Below are 17,588 nucleotides of genomic sequence, written 5' to 3' on the forward strand. Positions count from 1 at the left end.
ACATGAAAATGGAATTCTAGGCTGGGGATGTAACTCAATAGTACAGCATCTGCTTAGCATATACTAAGCCCAGCTCCAAGCCAACATAAAACTCTTACCCTGCAGATTAACTGGCATTATTCAATATTAGGCTTCAACACATTTAATATATATTTTAATATTTGTTCTTTACACTTTATTACATAAATTTTTCTTCTTTAAAAAAAGAATAGAGCCAGACACAGTGGCTCAAACCTACAGTCTCAGCTACTAAGCAGGCTAAGAGAATCACCTGAGCCCAGAAGTTCAAGATCAGCCTAGGAAATACAGCAAGACAAAAACGGGGTGGGGGGTCAGACACCGATTTTGGTAAAACAATTATTTTTTATACTTTTTTTTAATTGGTACCGGGGATCGAACTCACGACCGCTTGCTTGCAAGGCAGGTGCTTATGCCGCTGAGCTAAATCCCCAGCCCCCTTTTTTACCATTTTATCTATCACTATAAACATTCATTTATTATGAATACTTTTATTTTTGAGATAGAGTCTTGCTAAGCAGCTGGCCTCAAACTCATGCTCTTTCTGCCTCAGCCTCCTGAGTCACTGCCCTCAGCTCAATTATAATACTTTCTAAAAGACACAGAAAATGTTTAAGAAAATGGTAATTTGTTTTCTTCCATAAAATATTTAAAAGAAACTGAAAAGAATTTCAAATATAAAGACAGTACTTTTTTCCTTTCTTTCTTTTTTTTTGTTTTTTTCAGACAGGGTCTTGCTATGTAGTTCAGGCTTCCCTAGTATGTGCAAGACTCTAGATTTGCTCCCAGCACTACCCCCCAAAAATATATTATCTGGTCTACATGTTAATAATATTGAATTTCAGGAGCTCAAATTGACATAAACCAAATTTCACATAGTTTCAAAAGATCAAGTGTCTAAAATTATGTAACATTACAAATCTAACAACCCAGGTACAAATGACAAAACTAAAAATAAAGAATACCTTTTCATGCTGTAGATTTACCATATCAGGCCTGGAGAAGTCCCGCTCTATATTTTCTGCAATGTTCCGCACTGCCAACAGCTGTTCGTCAATCTTCTGAAGCTCAGCAGAGAGAAGCTGCAGTCGGCAAGCCGCTGTGGAGTTTGGTGCAGGGCGAGCTTCAGGGACATTCTGCAGCAGGCTCCTCAGCACATAGCCTTCTGCAGAGTCAGCCTCTGTGCTCTGCTGTTTGAACTGGAAAGCTTGTTTAAGCAGATCTAAATATTAATTTAAAAAGTCAGAACTGATTATAACTAAGGAAGAGGCAGGCATAAAAGATACCATTTTTGATAACCTAATTTTAAGTCAATTATCACATTACTTTCCAAACTGGTTTTAATTTACTATATTTGCAAATTCTGTTTTAGCTTCTAGACCTGTGAAATTTGTCTTTGTTGTGAAAAAAGGATGCTTAATAATATTGGTAACAAAGCTTTACATCCAAAGCAGTTTTGTTTTTTTTTATCCTCTTATGAGCATACTCCATCATACTGAAATTTTATTGTTTATGACTTTTGTTTTTGGTACTGGGGATCGAACTCATGATCTTGCACTTGCCAGACAAGTGCTTGTGTTGTTGAGCTAAATCCTCGGCCTTGTTTATTACTTTTTGAAATTATAACTGAAAGCCAATACCACCACACACTAAAAGGTGGGTGTAGTATTGGCTACTACCAACCTTATTTGGGGGTCTCAGGCAAACACTAACATTAAACACCCCAAGCCAGTATCAAAGCCAAGGACTGTACTGAATTTGAAACATACTCTTTCTTAAATGTACTCTCCTACCAGCCCCCCTCCTCTTTTCTTTCTGCCTTTACACACCGGTTTTTCTGAGTAGGAGCTCACACCTCTGCTCACTCTTCTCACCCCCTCCCAGTGATGTCACTGATGCACAGATGACTTCCACAGCCATGGAGAACCCTTATGAGCTGAACATCTAGCTGGGTTGCCCCACGAGCATTTCAAACTAAACTCATCATTTCTCTAATTTGTTTCCTCTTTCATGTTCCTCAGTGAAGAGCAATATCATTCACCCTATTTCCAAGGTCAGGGGCCTGGGTCAGTTAAGGTTTCTGTCTTTCTTTCAGGTCCAAAGTGATACCAAGTATTGATAATTTGGCCTCCTAAATACCACCATTCCTACCATCATTGTTTAACGTGCACTTTAACAACAGATCAAAGAATGGGAGTGGTGGTACATGCCTGTAATCCCAGTACTTGGAAAGCTAAGACTCACACAGTGTGTTCAAGGTCAGCCTGACCTAATAGTGAGACACTCTGTCAATTTCTTAATCAACTAATCAATCACCCACCCACACATCAAAAAACAATAGATGGACAGAAAACAGTGCCCTATTTAGCTCATACATAATCCATATTTTACATAGGCCTTTGAAAAACATTTTTGTTCTCACAATACTGGGTGCTGAACCCAGAGATCACTAAAGTATAGCACTAACCCTTTTTATTTTGAGACAAGATCTCACGAAGTTGTTTAGGCTGACCTTTAATGTATTATCCTCCTACTTTAGTTGAGTAGCTGGGATTGTAAGTGTGCAATACCATGCCCAGCTAGAAACAGTAAACATTAATTGGATATTATTCTTTTTTTTTTTTTATCTAAAACCTTTTGATGTATCGCCAATGTCTTCACTTTTAAAGTCTAAATGCAGGGCTGGGGATTTAGCTCAGCGGCATAAGCGCCTGCCTTACAGGCAGGCAGTTGTGAGTTCGATCTCCGGTACCAATAAAAAAGAAAAAGACAAAAAAAAAAGTCTAAATGCAGGGGGAAAAAAGTCTAAATGTCAATATGATCAATAATGGTACACACTTTTCTTCTCTAAAGGCTCCATCAAACTTCTGTGTCACTATATAATCAATTCTCAGTCTAAATGTACCCCTTGCTATAAATCCTGTGTTCCTTTATGATTCCTCTAAATGGCCTCAAACATCTCCTGATGTAGATGAGATGCTACTGTACCTATAAAATTACCTATCCTGCCATCACAGCTCTTACCAAGATGTATCATAACCAAACCTTTGTTTTGTTTGTTTTTAAGACAAGGTCTTGCTTCACATTGTAGCCCAGGCTGGCCTTGAACTTGTGGTGATCCTCCTGCCTCAATCTCCCAAGTGCTGGGATTACAGACCTGTGCAACCATGCTTGATTTCACCCCTATCTATCTTTTCCCCGCCACAGGCTGACAGCTGGCATGCCTCTCTTCTTTAGCCTCAGTATCTCTAACTTAGTGTTCATAGAATAAAAGGAAAATTATGATGCTTATTGTTTCTAACTTATAGAAGTTTTGTGAAGAACAGATTATTCGAAAGTGTGCTCTAAAAAAACGTGACTTAGTGAACAAAAGCATCACCTGTTGTCTTTCAGTCTGGTTTAAGATAAGCCTTTCTATGAGAAAAGGATGATAATGCTGTCATGGCAATTATCTATGTACTCCTCCTTTACCTATTTGGAACTTAGCTCTCATAGGACCTTGCTATCTACCCTTCCCATTTTTCTTAATCACAGGAAAGATTTGGTGCATGAAAACTATTTTCTAGGTTTCCTTTGCATTTACCAAATTTTAGTACCTATTTCTAACATGACAGGAATTCAGGGAAGGAGTAGGTCAAGGCGCACATTTTGCTGTTCACCTTTGTCCTGCTGTCTGTGTGCTGGTGCTGCTGAGGAAATCCCAGGCTCCTTCACTTCCTTATCATCTATTTTCCAGCTTTTTCCTTCCAGGTAGGTTGGAGCCACTTTTCCAGGTTTAGAAAATAAATCCACAGTGGAATTGGCAGATTCTATCAAGAATATGAAAGGCACCAAGATTGACACCAAACTTCTAAATAAGAACATTTCTGAATGTGAACATCAATATCTAAAAGTGCAGTGAGTTTGTAGGAGAGGTAAAGATTTGAGTAGTGATAACAATGCTATGCTATATACTTTTTCAAAATGTATTTTATTTAAAAAGTAGCAAGTTATTACCTTCACTCTTAGAATTGTGAGAGAGAACAGCATTGGTGGCTGACGCTGCCATACAATGTAACTCCTCGGATGATGGGATGGCTAGGTGACTGCTTTGCTGATTGGTAGCACCCTCATTTGCTGACTCTTCTCCCACAGGCAGTTCCTGCAGATCACCAGCTTCAATGTCAATCACATTGATGTAAGTGTGTCCCACCTGAGTCAAAACATGTAACAATCATAATTTTTACTTTAGATGGCCACGCTCCCAAAAAAAGTTTTAATCCTTTATTCTTACTAGTAATAAGCAAAAATAGCTTTTGTATGTTTATATACTTGGAGAAAGCTGCAAGAAGTATGTATTACTGGTTTAGTTTGCAATATTTTGGGGCATAATAAATTCTTTTTGATGTTTCCTAAAGAGCTATATATCTGAGATTTTTAGCAACAATTCACCTACATAACCTATATAATTGAATATCACACCTGGATTATGACAATAAATTTTAGCAAAAAGTTATTAAGATTTCTGAATGCACAAACCACATTTGCTACTGTATGAGGCACTGAAGGACACAAAGGTTTCTCTGATATTTCACTGGAAAGTCTGACATTTAGATACACATCTGGTATCAGCAGCTGAGGATCATTCAAAGGTTCATGTTCTGAAAATAAAGAAGAAAAATTAGGAATGTAGCCTGCCTGGTGAGTGTGAGGTCCTGAGTTTGATTCCCAATAAACACCCCCCCCCCAAAAAAAGAAAAATCAGGAATGTAACGAATAGTCACACATACCTGTAAATCATTAATTTTATACGAACAAGTTAGCAATGGACCTAAAATGTATTATTTCCTGCAACTCTAAGTTAAAGCTTCATGGGTATAAATAATTTTTTTTTCTATTTTAAGGGTAATTTACTCTAAAGTCATAATTAGATGAAGATGAATATTATATTCCTTATATGAATGATCTGCAATAATAATAATGTATTGAAATTATGTCAAAGGCCAAGTGTGGTGGCACATGCCTGTAATCGCAGCACTCAGGAAGCTAAGGTTAAGCAGGAGGATCACCATTAGTCTGAGGTCAGCTGGGCTATATAGTAAGTTCAAGGCTAGCCTACAGTACACAGGGAGACACCGTTTCAAAAAAAAAAAAAGTCAAGACAATGCTATAATTTCCTATTTTCATATTCAGATATATTGTTATGTTTATTTTATGTTGAAGATTTTTACAGGTCAGATTTTAGGAATAAAGCTATAAATACATTTAAAAAATTTTCAACAGTTGTCATTTTTCTTTTCTTTTTTTTTTTGTCATTTTTCTTTTAATTGAGAGATATAATTCATACTCTTTAAATGGGTACCATTCAGTGACTTTTAGTTTAGTTACAGCCCATAGCTGAATTTGACCACTTAAAATGTTTTAACATCTGAATTTCAAACACTATCTGCTTCTTATTCCACAGTAAACCACAGGGCTAAAAGCAATCCAACAAACAAACTTAGGGCAGCCACTGGGTAGGTCAGCAGACAGTATCATTCTGTTCTTTTTGTTCCACAACTCTAATCTTATTTTCTAGCACTTCGATTATAGTAAAGCATTATTTTCAAATTTCATGTGTAAATTATAACTCATTCTCCTACTGAGTACCTGGAAACTCAATTTTAACAACTTAATAGTACCAAGGCTTGAATTGAAATTATAGGTTACCTGAAAAACTAAGAAAAAAACCTTGAAAATATTTGTCATTCACCTCTATTCAGTCAGACAAATGGTGTAACTCCCCTCCACCTTTTTTTAAAAACCAAGGATTGTACTCCAGCTATAGCATCATACAGATTTAACTTGTAGTAAGTCAAACTACTATCAGAAAAAAAACAAAAATGAAATCTTACCTGGGACACATGAAATGATTTGTTGATTTTTACCACTTTCAGATATAACTTCTTGAGAAGCAGCTTCCTTATCTTGTACTACATTGGAAAATTTGAAGGGGAAAAAAAAAGGAATTTCACAAACACAAGAAAAAAATATGACTGCACACAGACATTATACATGAAAGGTGGTAGGAAAGTAGATCGACAGTTTAACAATTTAATTTTTACATAATATAATTTCAGATGTCACAAGCATTTACCAGAGTAAATCACAGTAAACACTGTGCTAACTTTAAAAGACTTACACAGCAGCAAGGCAAAGGGCCTACGAGTTTCTCACAAAGACATCATTGGGCAAGAACATCTAAACAATGTTTCTCAAATAAATAGCATTTAATCAAAAAATCTCTTATTTATGTTCAGCCTTGTTCAAGGAAAAAACCCATAAAACTGGGTGTAATGCTAGTATTTGGGAGGCTGAGGCAGGAGGATCACTGTGAATCTGGGATCAGCCTAGGCTACAAAGTGAGCTTAAGGCCAGCCTGAACTGCAAAGTGAGACCCTATCTCAAAAAGACAAAAAACAAAACAAACAAACAAACAAACAAAAAACCCCAACACCCACAACATGATGCCTTTTTAAAGATTATTAGGTGAACAAAGTAAAAAAAGTTAGCTAACTCATAGTAATGACCCAAAAAAAGTCCTTATTAGGAAGATATTTGCTGAACCATTACTTACATTATAGAAAAAACCAGAAACTGCCTAGTGCATTCAATAAGAAATTGGTTAAATATTTTATGGCACAGCTAGAAAAAGTAATATGCTAGAAAAGTAATATGCTTTTTAATGACATAAGAAGGTGAGTAAAAATCAAGATGAGACAAAAAGGATATAAAATAAAATACAAGTATCCCTTATTCTCCAAATTTTTATTTATTTGCTGGAGGTGGATGAATTTTCAGATACCAAGAAACTTTAGTACATTATTGCAAATAAGGAAAAATGGTGCCCAGCTCATCTAATTTTTCCAAACATCAAGTAACTCTTAAACGCTCTAGTAACAATGCATCAAGGATTCTTATAAATTATAAAACCTTTCAAGTATCACTTCATAACTAACATGGCTTTTATTCATTAGTATGTAAGAAATAATATTGACCACAGACCTGAATTACCTTCAGTATTGCAGCAAAGATGTACTGGGATGCAGATATAATACAATGAAATAATATGCTAAAGATATACTCTAAGAGTTTCTTGAGGTATGTGGAAAAAATAACACTGAGATTCATGAGGGTTAAACTCTTAGGAAAATGCTAGGGGAAGACTAGAGAAATGATAAGAATTCAAGACGCTCAGAGAAGACATCTCTCCTTTATATTACTTTACTTAACTATATAAAATACTCAAACAACTGAAAGAAAAAATAATCCCAAAATGTTATGCTAAGTGGTATGATTCTGGTTAATTTTCATTTTTGCAATAGCTTGCTATCTTATCCAAAATGTCTAAAGTGATCATTTACTTTAAAAATAATGTCAATACTTTATAAGTTAGACAGAATTAGAGGGGGTTTAAAAAGGTTTTAAAAGGTTCTTACACAAGGAAAAGAAACTTGACAGAGTCAAAAAAAAAAAAAGGATTACGGGCACATAATAGCAGCACACTATTCATGATCATGTTCATAATGATTTTTTTTTTTTTTTTTTTTTTGGTTAAGACACAGTCTTGTTTTGTAGCCCAGGCTGACCTTAAACATGTGACAGATTCTCCTGCCTCCCAAGTGTTAGAATTACAGGTGTGTGCCACCATAATTGGCTATGATTAGCTATATTAATGATGTTTGTCCAGCAATAAATGCAGATCTTCCAATACTTTCTCTACTTTTAGAAACAGGTCATAGCCCTCCACACTAACCCAAATCCAGTTATATTTGGAGCTCAGCTTTATTTCAGGTCCTCAGCTTTAGGCACAATTTCAAGTGAAGGCAATTAGGGCCAGAGAATCCAATTGAAAACACTGTATCTACTGATTTGGGATATAATCCAGGTCAGTTCTGAACAAATATTTTTATTGCGCTTTTTTTTTTTTTGTATTTTTGAGACATGGTCTTTTAATGCAGTTCAGGCTGGCCTTGGGCTCACTTTGTAGTACAGGCTGGTCTCTAATTTGGGAATGATTCTCCTGGTTCAGCATCCTAAGTGCTGGGATTACAGAAGTGTGCCACCACGCCCGGCTTGCATTATGTTTTACCTAAATTGTCAAAAATTCAAATTCTAATTTCCCCTGGCTTGGGAAATATCACAAATATCATGTAATTTTACTTCTTCTTCTTTTTTTTTTTTTTTTTTGGTACCAGGCATCAAACTCACAACCCCACATTTGCAAAGCACATTTGCTTATGCCGCTGAGCTAAATCTCCAGCCCTATCATGTAATTTTAAATTCTAGTTAAATCACTGCCTTAAAGTATAATTATCTTACCTATGTCAAATTTGTGAATGAAAAAAATTAGTATTTACCTGGCTCTGTATTTGTACTTGCATCCTGACTTCCTATGGCTTTTTTTTGTACAGAGGCCATGAAATGCAATGCAGCTGAAGTATTAATGTCATCTTGTAGCATTTCTTAAAAAATATAACAAAACATTACAAGCAATCATTAAGCAGCCAACATGTTACTGGGAGCACAGATGCATAGTACTCAAGAGAGGTTAGTATATTACCAAAGGTTGGTATATTACCAGAGTATTCTGCATGAGGATGGTTTATAAACTCAATCTCAAATGAAAACAAAAACTGCAGAGAATTCTGTTGCCTAAAAAGCTAGACATTGACTTGGTTAATGAAGATCCAGTAAAAGTTGCTAAAAAGGGGCTGGGGATTTAGCTCAGCAGCATAAGCGCCTGCCTTGCAAGTGTGTGGTCATGAGTTCGATCCCCCGTACCGATTAAAAAAAAAAGTTGCTAAAAAGGAGTGACAGGGTCAGATTACTGTTCTGACAAAAGACATGCAGCCCATTTGTGGAAAACAGTTTGAGTGGATATAACTGAAGGCAATCAGTCAGATGAGGCTGCTGAAGTAGTTTAAACAGTGAGAGGATAAACTTAGGAACTATAAATGAAGTGAAGCAGACAAGAACTGGGTGTTGACTAGATGAGTGGGCAAAGGCAAAGGGAAGGGAAAAGGTGGAATTCAGAATATTGGCTTTTTTGGTTAGGCTGCTATTAATACAAAGATAAAAACCACAGGAAATAAACCAATTTGGGAATGGGTGCGAAGAATTTAGACTTCATATCCTGAACTCAAGGCAATTTTTACCACTGCAGAAAAATTCAGTAGGAAGTACAATCAAAGTTCAAAGTACATTATGGCAGCTTGGGCTTACATTTGGATTTTCCTTGGGAGATGATTGGAGAGATTAGGTAGGTAACAATATCATTATAAACTGTGATACAGGGCCAGGGATATAATTCACTGTCACAGTGCCTGGCTGGCAAGTACAAGGTTCTGAGTTCAATTCCCGGTAGCCCCTCACCCAAAAAAACCCAAAATAGAAAGATAGAAACAAACAAACAAACAAACAAAAAAAACCCTGTAGTATAACAAAAAACTTATTTGTCTTCATCCTTAGTTTCAGGCACAGTTTTTTGCAACCTCAGAATTTCCTGAGTGAAAGAAGCATCTTTTTTTTATTCATAATGAGTTCCTCCTCATTATACCTGTGATTATGTTAACAAGGTGACCCTGGCAGACTGCTAGATAGCTTCAGGATGGACTTGGGCACCAGGAGAACCAAAAACTTGGTTAGAAGATTAGAACTATCAACCCCTTATCTACCTAGCCTGGGCTGGAAATTAAGTTTAATCATAATAACCAACAACTTAAATCAATCCTGCAGAACACTAACTGTTTATCAGAGAACTGCTATTTGCTATGACACAATAGACATCCGTCAGATTAACACCGTATAGGAATATCTAGTGAGGGCAGGGGATTTAGCTCAGAGGTGTAAGTGCCTGCCTGGCAAGTACAAGGTCATGAGTCAATCCCCAATACAAAAAAAAAAAAAAAGAATATCTAGTGATATAGGAATATATTTACTATAATAGTATCTAAAAACAAGTAAGTTGTAAGCACAGAAGTGTATGTATTTGCAGGTATACATGTGTAATGATGTTTATATAATGAAACCTGAAAGAATATTAACACTGGTTATATTGAGATAGATGGTACATTTTAATATCTTGATCCTTGTTTGCATTTTGTAACTTTTCTTTAATATTTATGTTTTACCTTGAAAGAGTGAAAAAATCTTATTAAGAGTGAAAAAGAAAGTAGTTTTATGATGACTGGGAAAGAAGAACTATAGATGGATTAGAAAGTGAAAGACTGATGCTAAGCAGGTCAGTGGCCTTGAGAAAGGAAGGGTGGATCCAGGCAGGAAGTGAATTCAGGGAATTGGAGATGAGAAATAAATCCAGAGTGGCTTTGAAGGTAAAACTCTAGATCAGTCAATACAATAGTGGTACCACTATCAGGAGAATGGTAATTTACAAAATGGACCTATTAATTTACTTAAGGTAAATGAAATAAAAATGAATGACTACATGAGTATTTATAACTATGAAAATATCTAAGAGCTGAAGTCATGAGCATAACTGCTCTGACAAGCCCAGGAGTAAATTGAGGAGGTATTACTGAGGAGTAATACTTAGGGAATATAAAATTCAAGGAGCAAGAAGTAGTTGAAGAAAAGATATGATTTTCCACCCATAAATTAGTCCTTTATTGTAATGTGTATACATTTTCTATGATTAATTGAATTCTAGGCATATTTTTCCATAATTTCCTTTTAAATGTCTTATATCTTGAGATTCTAGTTTATTGGACTGTTGCAATGCAAACATTTTCTGTAAATAGTAAGGATTTGTGGGCCTTCTGGTCTGTATTAGTCAGCTTTCCTCTTGCTGGGGAAAAAAACGTATCTGACAAACACAACTTAAAGGAGACGTTTAATTTGGCTCATGGTTTCAGCCCATAATTGGCTGGTTCCAAGGCACAGACACTGTGTAAGAAGGGCATAGCAAAGCTGCTCAGTTCATCAAGGCAGTGAAGGGGAATAAACACCAGAAAGGAGGACCTAAGGTCATGCCTCCAGGATCTACCAAAACATACCCAGAAGCCTGTTTTACTAATCTCCCAGGCAGCTCCCAAGCCAAACAAGTTGACAATTAAGCTTAACTATCACATGGTCTTTGCTGTAAGTACCCTACTATAATATAGTATGAAAGCAGTGATATTATGTGACAAACAGGCATTGACTATGTTTCAATACAGCTGCATTTACATAAACAAGCACTGCATAATCTGGCCTTTGGGCCATATTGTCAACCTAGGACATATTGGATGAAACATCAAACCAACCCCCTCCATCTAGTCAAAAAATAACATGAAAAAGTTCACCTTATATTTATTTTTAGAACAATGATATTAACTCAAAACTTAAAACATTAATCTTGTGTATACTTACCAAAAGGAATGTTGAAATTATCCAAAGCCTGAGAACCACGATGTTCTTGTTCCTAGATGAATTCCCAAATAACCAATCTAAGGTTAACTCCAAGACATTTATTATTTTGGAAAACAACATTCAATTGCTACCTAGATTGTTGGACTCATAGATACAGGGCCAAATTTAGGCAAATTTACTTATGAGGTTATTTTGCTTTGTCAAAGTAATGTGAAATTCACAAGTCAAAAATAAAAAAGCATGTTTCAATTTAACACAGAATTACTAGGTTAGCACATGCAATTCTCCACTGCAGGGTAGCTTTGATACTCAGATGTTCCCTCAGCCTGCCAAAATCTTTTATGGACCACATTTTAAGTGTCTCCAGACATAATCCTGAGGACTTTAAAAAGGTGCTGTTTAAAAATCCATGTAAAATAAAATTAAGTCTCTGTTTATTTAATCTACTGTCAACCAAATGGCGAGGTAGACAGTCTGCAAATTAACAAGCATTTAAAAACTCATGTTACAGAAATGTGTGGAAATATCAGAAGTATCTCAAAAATAGATGAAACTATAATGAAAGAAGCCTAAATCACATAACATACATGCATTAAGAGATGAGAAAGAAAAAAAAGCCACAAGTAATTTCAAACATGAAACAAATCACCTCCTAAACTACAGTCTTCGATTTGCCATTGGAATGTTTTTCACACTCTCAACTCGGTGTGCAGTTTTGTGGAGAGAGGACGCAGGGATCTGTACACTGAATGATGGGAAGGCTCGCAGCACAACCTGAAGCTCCTGGCAGACTCAACAAACTGTGAAGAATACTAAACATGAGGGAAGAATCTGCAGGAGTTAATCTTTACCTTGAGTTTTATGACCATTTCTGAGTCCTCACTATGAATGAGGCATTCTTCTGGTCGGAAACTCATACTTGGTTTTCTCTGGTGTGTCTCAGAGCTTTTTTCTTGTAGCTCTTTCTCAACGCGTCTTCTTTGCCTGTTAAAAATAGTATAAAACATATCTTTATTCTCTGTATATTAATTTTTCTCCTTTGCATCATTTTATATGAAATTAAGCCAGTTATCAAAAGTATGCTTTTTCTAATAGGATTTAATTATACATTCTGGTAAAATACAAATAAACATAAACAAAAAATCAAAGAAATAAAGCCAACTGTGGTGGCACATTCCAGTAATCCAAGCATTTGGGAGGTTGAGGCAGGAGGATTGCAAGTCCCAGGCCAGCCTGGACTACACAGGCTACAGAGCTTGTTTCAAAACAGACAGACAAACAAAAAGGGTCTAAGACATGAAATTTCTTTCTTTCTTTTTTTTTGGTACAGGGATCAAACTCATAACCTCACGCTTACCAGTCAAGTGCTTGAGCTGCTGAGCTAAATCCCCAGCCTGAAATTTCTTTTTTTTTTTTTTTTGTCTTTTTCGGTTTTTATCGGTACCAGGGATCAAACTCACGACCGCCTGCTTGCAAGGCAGGCGCTCATGCCGCTGAGCTAAATCCCCAGCCCCCTGAAATTTATTTCTAATTCCTCTACAACTGAACTGAGTATTCTGTGTTAGCCACTGGAATCTCACAGCAGGCATGTAAATAATTTTCAAATTCTCTTTTCTGCAGATTTGAACCTGATGCCAAAAACTCTATCACATACCTCCACTTGTCTATTTGTTTTCTTTTTTTTTTTTTGGTCTTTTTCGTTTTTATCGGTACCAGGGATCGAACTCACGACTGCCTGCTTGCAAGGCAGGCGCTTATGCCGCTGAGCTAAATCCCCAGCCCCACTTGTCTATTTGAAGGCAGTTAAATACACTTACATCAGTGAAATCCCAACAAAGAGGAAAGAGATATCAAAAAGGTAAAGGAAAGACTTAAGGGAAAAAACTGAAAAGGATGGAAGGAAGTAACCCTTTCTGGAAAGAATACTGGCGATAGATTTTACAGTCTGGTTAATGTGAAATTGTATGATATTGTATGAGCATAGTATGATATCGGATATTTGTGCTGCAAACATGGCTGCTTATACTAGCACAGAAACATGACACAGAATCCTCTAGCCTATGAATAACAAAGAATTCCTTGTTAAAGTAGAAAAGTGGTATTTCTCACAATACAGGAATTTTCTCCATTACTAGACATTTTTAAATACATGACATTCAATCTAGACAAATATACAAAAAATTATGTATACAAACCAGGAGACTAAACCACAATACTGCCCATCTTTATGACTACGACCATGAATAATGACCTTCTGATATATGATATCAAATAAAATTTCTTTTCAAACTTGCCTTTTTTTACTGTTCATTCCTTGTATTATTTGGGATGGTCCCATTTTGACCTTTAGAAGCTGAAGGTGACGAGAATCACCTTGTTCAAACAAATTATGTGATAATTTTTGTTGGCTTTGCTTAAATGCAGTGAGATTTTCAAGTGGAATAAGCTGTGGCTTCTTGTACTACAGGAAAGATAGCACAAAATTAAAAAGTTAAAAACCCAAATATCCATTATATTAAAAATTTGAGAAACTATGTTTAAATTCTGAACAAATCAAATGTAACAGATTAACTTGGACTGGTATAATAAGTATACATATTGTAAAGAACCATGTATTTTAAAGTGATAAAAGTTTCAACTTCAAGGTAGTTTTTGGTTTTTGTTTGCTTTGGGATTTTTTGTTTTGTTTCTCTTGGGTGCTGGGAACTGAAGCCAGGCCCTTGCAAATGGTAGATAAGCTCCTAACTACTGAGCTACATCAACTGGGTCCTCAACTGGGTCACCTTGTCTCAGAAATTAAACTACAAGTCCCTATCTATTAAATTGCACTTCAACATTTAAAAAACTTTCCTTCTTAAAATTGCAGAAAAAAATCATGAACAAAATTATACAGTTTGTTTAAATGTTTCAGGTTATTTGAAACAGGGAGAATGCAGTGGAATCAAGACTATAGATGAAACATCTGTTATATATTGATAACCCTTAAGTAGGGTGATGGGAATTTGGGGACTCGTCATATTATTCTAATAAATTTAAAAAAGAAATTCCTCTTAAGACCCAGAATAGCAAAAGTAAATCTGGGCCACAAGGGAAAGGCAGAGGGCAATATAACCTCCAGTCTGAAGTTATATTAGAAAGCTACTATGATGAAAAAAGCATGGCACTGGCAAAACAAAACCTGATGATGAATGGAACAGAAGATACAGAAACTACTCCAAGCACACTCAGCTCCCTTATCTTTGACAAATGGACCAAACACCTTCACTAGAATCTTTAATAAGTAGTGCTGGGAAAACTGGCTTTCCACATAGAAACTGAACCTAGACCCACATCTCTAACCACATACTAAACTAAATTTGAAATGGATCAGAGATCTAAATATTATAATAGTAACAATCTGCTGGAAGATAAAATAGGCAAACTCTTAAAGATACAGGTATAGGCAAAGAATTTATGAACAAAACCTTGACGGAACAGGAAGTATCACATAGAATCAACTGGAATCTCATTATATTAAAAAGCTTTTGTGCAGTAAAAGAAACTACCAACACAATAGAGACAACTCACAGAATGGGAAAAAATTTTTATCAGCTAGTTCTCAAAAGAACTCAAAAAAAGAAAAAGAAAAAGAAAAAAACACAAACAGAACCCTCAAATTCAAATACCCAATCCAAAAATGGGCAGCTGAAGTGATAGTTACTTCTCAGATGAAGAAGTACAAACAGCAAATACATAAAAAACTGATTAACATCACTGGTCAATCAAGACATGCAAATCAGAACAAGACATTCCATCTCACTGAAGAAAGAATGGCTATCATCAAGAAATCAATAACAAATGCTGGTAAGACTGCAGGGGAAAAAGGAACCTTTCTTCATTATAGGTGAGAATGTAAACTGGTACAATCACGATGGAAATCAATCAAAAAACTAAACCTAGAGGTTGCATTTGAGCCAGTTATTCCCTCTCTAGGAATTCTCCCAAAAGCATTAAGAGTATTCTACCATAGTGATATAAAGATATAGATATAGAAATAGATACAGATATCCATATTTATAGGAGCACATTTTATACTAGCTAAATCTTGGAACCAGCCCACATGCCCATCAACAGAGGAATGGATAAGGAAAAGGTGTTTATAGCCAATGGAGTACCTCTCTGCCATAAAGAAGGATAAACTTGAGTCATTTGTAGGTAAATGGATGTACCTCAAGATCACAATTTTGAGTGAAGTAAGACACACAGATTTAAATATCATATTGTTTCTCTTCTGTGAGAAACCCTAAGGGTAAACAAAAAGCAAAGTGGATATTAGGAAGTAGGAAGAACATCTTCAAATGGAGAACAATGAAGGGGGAGAAGAAAGAAAGAAAAAGGGATTAAAAGACAATGGAAGGGGAAAATGGAAACAAAACTCTGAAAATGGGGAGGGAAAAGGGCTGAAGGAAGAGGAGAGGAGTAGGGAAAAAAGAATTAAGATATAAGATAAATGTGAGTACTATGTATGCAAACATACACTATTATTATTATTTTTCTTTTTTGTACCGGGGATTGAACTCATGATCTCGTGCTTCCTAGGCAGGCGCTTACTCCACTGAGCTAAATCCCTGGCCCAGTAAACGTATACTAATAAAAAAATAAAAAATAAAAATAATTCTCCTGAAAGTGCTGAATTTTCCACTTCTTTAATCCCTTCTGCTCAAAACAAGTTTAGAAGTAAAGAAGGCATGGTATTTTTTTCTAAAGAATAGAAAAAAATTTTTCTTCTGACCTTCCAATCTTAAAGTGCACTGAAAATGACACTAAAATGGCACCATTCATCTACAAAATTAGAAAATAAAAAATCTGAATTTTGTAGCTCACAGATAATACATTTAAAGAGGATATGTTGAGTTTACAACGTTACCATGTTTTTGCATGCACAATGACAGACTGGGTCTATTTAAAAACTTTAACCTGAAACAGATTTGAAGACAAATATATTACAATTGCTAGGAACCTCAAACAGTATGTGTACTTGTTAACTCTTTACACACACACACACACACACACACACACACACACACACACACACGCGCGCGCGCAGAAGACCAGCCTCTGTTGTTTTTAATTATTTCTTTTCTGAGCAGAATATCAGAGTTAAGTAAATTCTGGTATACAATATAAAGATCAACAAAATCTTTTAAAAACAAAATTATTACTTTAAACCTGAATTTTGTAAGTTATTTTCTATAATACAAGCATCTTCTTGAAATGTGAAACTAGACCTTTCAATGAACATATAGTGTTTACGGTATGAAAAATGCAGGACTCTGGTTTTAAATCGCTGCACAAAAATTCATTACCATATTTTCTGAGGATAGACGTGGAAAAAGTAATAGTCGTGGGTATTTTTTCTCTTCTACAGTTCTCATATGTATTGAAGGAACTGTAAGTGATGCTCTTGAGACTGATGAAAATAGGTAAGGATGTTTAGATTGCAGATACAATAATGGAAGTCCACAAGAAGTCTGAGGAGGTATTTCAAGGGACCCTGGGTTAACATTAAATTGTTTTTCTGGTTTTGTAAATATTGAAGGGTCCTGTTGAGAAGTCACATTTTCTTGTCCAACATACTGATCCATGTTCAAATGCTTAGGCATATCTGTAATTACAGTTTCTGCCCATTTCTTCTGGTCAGCTGTTTCTTTCACGACTTGAGCATTATAGTGGCTTGAATTTGAATGGAATCCTGAGGTAGTGTGTATTACTTTCTGTTGTGGAGGAGGTTGGAGAGAACCAGTTAATGCCCAGGCCTCTCTCAGTTGGGCTAAAGGCCTGGAGGGAGCATTTGGAATGCTTCCTACATGTAAAGGAAGGGGCCTGAATTCATGCTTAGGTTGAAACTGAAGCAAAGGAAAACCATAACCAGGACTAGGTGTTTTGGCAGGTGGGATAAGTCTAGGCATCCTTGGGGCAGCAGAAGGGGTGGACAAAAGATGGGGATGAGTATTTCTAGCGGGAGCTGGGAGAAACAAAGTAGATGCTAAGTTTTCAGATGCTGGGGTTGGTACTCTCTTCTGGGGTTGGCTGTCTAATTGGCATGAAGGAATACTGCCATGTGGAACATTCTGAAAGAGTAAAAAAAAAGATTAAGCTAGTTTAGAACACATTCTTATTTTGGTAAATGATATTCAATATGT

At 35.9% G+C, this 17,588-nt stretch overlaps 1 protein-coding gene across 10 annotated transcripts in view; it reads right to left on the reverse strand.

Annotated features, from left to right (window-relative positions):
* Cplane1 (ciliogenesis and planar polarity effector complex subunit 1) overlaps positions 1-17,588 on the reverse strand; it is a 129,437-nt gene that overhangs the window by 29,917 nt on the left and 81,932 nt on the right. For 9 of the 10 annotated variants that reach the window (XM_063258085.1, XM_063258081.1, XM_063258084.1 and 6 more), the window contains 10 exons: positions 16,752-17,516; positions 13,701-13,867; positions 12,258-12,390; positions 11,407-11,458; positions 8,397-8,501; positions 5,892-5,969; positions 4,537-4,658; positions 4,015-4,210; positions 3,678-3,827; positions 984-1,240 (listed from right to left, as the gene is read on the reverse strand). In XM_063258085.1, the coding sequence (XP_063114155.1) occupies positions 984-1,240; positions 3,678-3,827; positions 4,015-4,210; positions 4,537-4,658; positions 5,892-5,969; positions 8,397-8,501; positions 11,407-11,458; positions 12,258-12,390; positions 13,701-13,867; positions 16,752-17,516 (2,025 nt within the window). The remainder of the gene's footprint in view (positions 1-983; positions 1,241-3,677; positions 3,828-4,014; positions 4,211-4,536; positions 4,659-5,891; positions 5,970-8,396; positions 8,502-11,406; positions 11,459-12,257; positions 12,391-13,700; positions 13,868-16,751; positions 17,517-17,588) is intronic. The other variant, XM_063258082.1, reaches the window with a different exon arrangement.

Source organism: Cavia porcellus, unplaced genomic scaffold, assembly GCF_034190915.1.
Source record: "Cavia porcellus strain 051 isolate PalLab524CR breed Dunkin Hartley unplaced genomic scaffold, mCavPor4.1 scaffold_11, whole genome shotgun sequence".
Taxonomy (NCBI): domain Eukaryota; kingdom Metazoa; phylum Chordata; class Mammalia; order Rodentia; family Caviidae; genus Cavia; species Cavia porcellus.